Source organism: Cryptomeria japonica, chromosome 2 (genome assembly GCF_030272615.1).
Source record: "Cryptomeria japonica chromosome 2, Sugi_1.0, whole genome shotgun sequence".
In the NCBI taxonomy this organism is placed as follows: domain Eukaryota; kingdom Viridiplantae; phylum Streptophyta; class Pinopsida; order Cupressales; family Cupressaceae; genus Cryptomeria; species Cryptomeria japonica.
The window spans coordinates 123,793,547-123,799,922 of NC_081406.1; the positions used below are offsets into that span (position 1 = coordinate 123,793,547).

General features: G+C 36.2%; 1 protein-coding gene across 2 annotated transcripts in view; it reads left to right on the top strand.

Annotated features, from left to right (window-relative positions):
* LOC131039200 (protein DEHYDRATION-INDUCED 19) overlaps positions 1 to 1,595 on the top strand; it is a 47,947-nt gene extending 46,352 nt beyond the window's left edge. For both annotated transcript variants that reach the window (XM_059216450.1, XM_059216451.1), the window contains exon 5: positions 980 to 1,595. In XM_059216450.1, coding sequence (XP_059072433.1) covers positions 980 to 1,094 — 115 coding nt within the window. In that variant the 3' untranslated portion in view covers positions 1,095 to 1,595. The remainder of the gene's footprint in view (positions 1 to 979) is intronic.
* Positions 1,596 to 6,376: the final 4,781 nt, after the last annotated feature.

Genomic DNA, 6,376 nt, shown 5'->3' on the forward strand with positions numbered 1-6,376 from the left:
ACAAAATGTATTCTGATTACGTTCTTCTCTAAGAAGTTGGCTTCTACAACAGGTGTGGGCCATTGAGAAAAGAGTGCACTTTAAAGTCTTTGCCTAAATGTTATGCCTATGCTATTTTTGTTGGATCATTCGATACATTTAACATTCCCGTATCTGACCTTTAATGTTGCTAATGATTATTCCAAAGCTCCCTCATCTGGGGTTGCCTCTTAATGCCATACCTTAAAGAGTGGGGTGGGCTTTTAACACTGGTACCTTCTATCCTCTGATGTTTAGGTTTCTTTATTATTATTAGTCTGATTATGTTTTTAAATGAATAACGTTGATGGGTTTGGACGGCAGTGGTAAGTTTAGTTGGATTGGAAACGATGCTTTGTGGGGAATAAAGTACTGGAAAAATGGTTTGTTTTCATGCATCAGATTTTGCAATTATTTGTTCTTTTATTACTTTCGTTTGAATATATTTTTTAATTATTTGGAGCAGACATAACAAGAAATTTCTATTTGTTGCAAGGTTTGCCGGTTTTGATTTCCCTAGGGGCAATCGATGATAAATAGTCTAGATTCAGATTAATAATCAAAGCAGGAGACGGATGGACTGACAGAGACTATTGCTTTCCTTTTCAAAATTTATGTCAAAACTTTTTTTTTTGTATTAGTTTTGAGCTTTACTATCTTTACTGGGTGATTTCAGTTTGTATATTGTATTTCTTTTGAGTGAATGAGGTGTTGACAATGAATGCATAATTTGTGTTTGTGTCAGTGTTACTCTTAGCTAGTTCGAATTTGCTCAGATGTGAGTTAAGTTAGAGTAGTTCATGTGTATAATGTTTGTTGCCTAGGAGATTTATACATTTTGAATTATTTGAAGCCCCCTTTTGCAGCGCATGGTAAAAGCATAGTATTTTGATCTTGACATCCTGTCATTTTCAGTGGTTTATGTGCATCACTAACTGTTTTCTGTATCTTATTGTGATAGTGCTGACTCATCTTTAACCATGGAAGAAAGGGAACACAAGTTTGAAGAGGAGAGGAGGCGGGCGGCATTTGTGCAGCAGTTATTGCTGTCTACAATCATGGGTGAAAATTTATAACTTGGAATGCTTATAAATATATATGAAATCACTCCTCATCTTTGGGCTCTTAACAACCGTGGTATCCTGCATTTCTTCCCAACAATGTAAAGATTGCAGATGTTGAGGCTGCTACTTTCTAAAGTGGCCAAACTTGCCCTCCAATGTATCAGGCCATGACTTGCCTGCCTGGACTTGGTGCTGATATAATAAGGAGTATGCAAAAAAATGGGTGTCCCGTGCTTGAGCTTGATGTTTTTCTTGCATTGCAGAAAATTTCTCAAGATGTTGCATGTTTTAAAGGCATTCTTCCTGAAGGCATCAAGAATGAGTCGACGCAGACAAATACAGCTAGTTCATCTATTTATTCTTATTTGAAGTACTCAAATGTTGAGATGGGTAAATTTTAGATAGATCTCTTTCATTATGGGTAAAAGAAATTACAAATTTACACGTTTTTGTATGAATTTCACTTCAACTGGAAGTTAGAGATAATTTTAGTGTTCTTTTACTTAAATCTCAGTTGCTTTTGTATAAATTTCAATTCAGCAGGAAAGTTGGAAACAATTTTTTATGCTCTATAGATTATTCAAAATAAGCTGCTTATGCATGGTGAATGCTTTGTTCACGGAAAGAGTCATGGGACTTTTGCATCTTCATTTACTTTCTGCATGTTTTATATTTAACCATAGACGATGCTGGGTAAAAGGCAATCATACTTGATAACTGTGCAGTAGGTATAGTTTAATGTGGCTTCAATTACAGCATTTGTTACATTTTATTCTTAGGGAAAATCTCTACGTTCATTTATTTTACAAAATTTTGTCTATGGAAAATTGGATTTGTTTATTGTTACTGTTTGTGCATAAAAATGTATGTAGTGCTGAAGTATGGTCTTTTGAAGTGTGATTCAGGTTCAGGAGCTGTTTGTCAGTTTCCTAGTTATTTATTGGATGGACCAACATATACAAATGACCTAAAAGACATTAAATCTACCATTTTAAAGAATCAAGTCAAATCATGAATTGTAAATGTATCGGTCAGAAATAATAAACTAAAATTGGCTAGAAATTTTAACTTTTAACTTTTGAGATTGCCCATAGCTCTTTTTTTCTATCCCACTTAAAACTATATATGATCAACTGGTTCTATTCTTGAAGCCTTTGCTAGTTGTGATACCCATTTTTTCAAAGCTCGATATGGTCAAATACTAATATTTTAATTAACTGTTGTAATGAATATAGCAAGCGAAGGTTTTTCTTATTTAATTCATCCAACAATTATATTGTGAGAAATATTCTTTCTAATTTATAAAGCTTAACGACCAAGTTAAATGTAAACATTTTGATACAGAACTTGAAGCACATCGGAAGGGCTAGACCCCCCCTGTAACGGTCACTGGTCTATTGTAGCAGGAATAAATTAAGTACATCCTTGTAATGAACAATGATTTTTGACCATGTTAGCTTTTGAGAGGTAATGGTAATTAACATTTTTATCATTAGACCTCAGTATCCGACATCCATACGTGCATCAGAAATTATTACTAATATCCTATGTCGAGTGATAATTTACGTCATCTTACTTTGGTAATAATTCCGTACTAGCGTGATTCATCATGGTAAGGATGTACGACTCTTGCATGTAATATTTAAGCCTTGATGATATGATCAACTTGACAAAAACCATTATACACAAAGTAACAAGCTTGACTATGATGAACTTGACAAAAATCATTCTACATACAAAACGTACCCATGGCCATCAAAGATGAATGTATGGTCGTCATGCGTGCATCCATACAATGCACGCTCAGTTAAAACATTTCAGTTAAAATATTGTTTATTTTTAAATAAATGTATAATTAATGTGTTTCTTTCGCATCCTCCTGTTTTCCTTTCTAGTCCATTTGGCATTTCTTTATTGGTTGTCAATACAGTCTATCATGTTAGCTTCATATGTGAACCTCGAACCTCTCCTTAGTTAAATATATTCTTCCATTTCCATCAGAGCGCACACGCTATCTTGCATAGGATGACCTGGATTTTGATCCAAAAGATTAATTTAAGTGGACCATGGCATTAAGCTATAAAGCTACTCGCATCAATTGAAATTACACCCTAAAGCAAGGCTGTAATTCAATTGCAGCAGCTTGCAAAGGCTTTGTGGGCTTGCATATTCACCTTTGGTCAATACCACAAACATTTAATGTGCCACTATGCGACTCGTAGTAGCTTTGAGAGTGATAAGCTTCAGCGGTTGGAATCAATGAACATTGAGGGGGGAGGTGAATCAGTGTTCTGCAAACTTTAAAATTATTAACGTGATTCTTCAACCATCTAATGCAAATCAACAAAAGAAAGATATAAACACATGAGACAAACATCCACAATATCATAACACCAGATTTATATGTGGAAAATCCGGTTAAGGGAAAAACCACGGTGGGGATCTACCCACAATGAGATAATATCTTGTTAGGAGTAAGTGAAATATTACAATGGGGAATGTATATGCATTCAAACACACTGTCTAGAGCTCATTGCTCAAATTACAAAAAGGGCTACAATTTGGAAAGTTCACTACCTTACGAAATGATTACAAAAGATACAAGAAGGTTTGGATTATTGAATTGCATCAACACATGCTTGAGTTATAGTTCCGGTTAAACACACAACACATAATCTTATTATGATTTGCTATGTTGCTTTGTTCTAATCTTCTGCTATATTTTGGAGCACAAATCTTTCACTTGTGCAAGTGAAATTGTGCACAATTGCTCACAATCATTTTCCACACAACTGTTGATACCAAAAATGATCATATCAATTGGTGTTATATATCCGCAACCTCAATTTAGATCTTCATCATGTTGGCCCCAAAACGCATAACACACAAATGAAATCGCATAACACAAATGAAATGTGTTACCCAAGTCAGCTTAATTCAATTCAAAACAGCTATGCAGATCAAAACAAATTGTCCACACGCTTCCTACACGTTGACTCATTAACCTCGAGAACACAAACAATTGCCAAATCGATCCGCAAGATTTGCACAATGAATCTTCACATGTTATTGCTGATGAACATTGTTCTACTCAAAAACCTGTATATGGACCTTCCAACTCACTCAAAACTCAACATCGGAGGCCATAAACCTGGAATAAGGTAAAATACACATCCACAATGTTTCATCGAGATCCGCAACACAAAATACCCAACACAACTGAACCGCCAACTAAATTATTCTACATTATCGGATATTTTGTTCTATCTCATAGGACCTCATCGGACTTCAATCTTTCTTCTAGTATGAATGAATTATGAATTGCGGATGGCGCATCTAATATTAGTTGCCATCAATGACAACATTTGAACATCAATGCAGTGTCTCTTGTCAACAATCTCCCTCTTTGGAATTGATGGCAACACTTAGTGAAAAATGACTAAGTGTCGGACCAAAACCAAAATATATACATTGCAACCAAAATTCTGACTACCAGACTCCAAAATTCAATAACTCCCCTTAAGATCAACATTTTTTACTTTCCTACTCTCCCCCTTTGACATCAATGGCAAAGGTAGGGTTCTGGAAACCAAAAATTCAAGCCAAAAATGATATACATATGTACGCATAGTCCTTACATGCAAAAATTTAAAGATGTTTGCATAGGAATTCTTTAATGTGTCCAAGTGATTGTCCCGACCTTTCTTCAAGCTCTTCAAAATTGTTATCAGACCACTAAAAAGATAAGCTTGGGCTTATGCTGTATTTAGGTCTGTCAGATCACTGTTTGCCAGAGCATCTTGAGAATCCTTCGAGGCACTGAGCATAATGTCTAACTTGGAAATGATGAGACTCCTAAGTTCCCCAACTCTGTTAATTATCCTCTCGATTGTGGCTCAAGCTTCTGATTTTCTCAAGCAATGATATTATTTGATTTTCATGAGTGCTCAAGGAAACCATCAGAGGATCAACCGACTGAGATATGCTTGCTAGCTGATCCTTATGCACTCGAGACTTCTTCTCAATGTACTCAGTGAACTTGGATAGTGATAAGCATGATTTGTACAAGTTACCACCTTCAAACAATGCATCTTGCATACTCTTCACACAAGTACCTAATGTGGCTTTGTCTTTTGCAATCATCTTACTCAAAGTTCGGAGCCTCTTAGCATTAAACTCATTTTGAACCTTCTCCTCAGCTGATTTCTCAAAGGACTCAAAATGTGTGTGTACATAATTGATTAAACTCTTTAACTGCCCCGATGTAGTGTCTCAAAATGTGTGTGTACAGAATTGATTAAACTCTTTAACTGCTTGGATGGAGTGTCTAAAGTATCCTTTTGAAATGAGGGCATTAATTTCTCCAAAATATCGGTTGCCAGGGTTAGCAACATACTGTCCTCTGTATGAGACCTCAAGAGATCTTCACTGGCCTTAGCTTGGACAAATGATGCTAACTGAAGCTTTTGAATTGGTGACAGAGAGTCGAGGTTAATCGGTCTTTGCACAAATTTTGGATCATTCGCTATCCGCTTTCCCTTCACTGCCTTTGCAAGGTCTCTTGCTTGACCTCTACCTACACTTTTTCTGTAACCTTCTTCTTTTGCTTCCTTCACAGGTTCTTCAGTGATAAGAGGATTATCACCCTTGCCCTTATCCTCATTTGCTTTGTCTGCTTCATTTGTACTTGTTTTATCCTCATCCCCTGCAACATCCTCAACCCTAACTTCTTCCGGCTCAACTGTCCACACTTTTGGAACAAAAGGAATATTTGTTGGCATATGATGAACCCACATGTTGACATGATGATAATGCATGTTGTCGTTGATGTCAATAAGTGCAAGTGAACCGGTATGCAGATTGGAAGAAGTTGGTGAACCGATATGAAGAGATGCAGTGAACTGGTGTCGGGGTTTCACTGAGTATGACTACTGGTTGGTAGTCTCAGCTTTAGGGTTTTCAATTTGGCAATCTCGCTCGTGTGATGCAATTGATGACATTCTGTGATGAGTTAGCAGATGAAGATGAGATCGTGATGCCACGTCAGCTTTGTGCACGTGAAGGATTTCCTTAAGGATCTTGCATGTGAAGATCAACTGTATTAAATATCTACCTCGGGAATGAACAATCTTCTTAGTGGTATGAGAAGAAAGTATGATGAGTTACTGATTTCTATGTGCGGTGAAGAATGGATGATGTAGATTGTCTTGTGATTTGTTTGAAATTCTATTGCTCTATGCAAAGTGTTTGGACAACCAGGATTGGATCGCTTGTATTGTAAACCTAAAAAGATT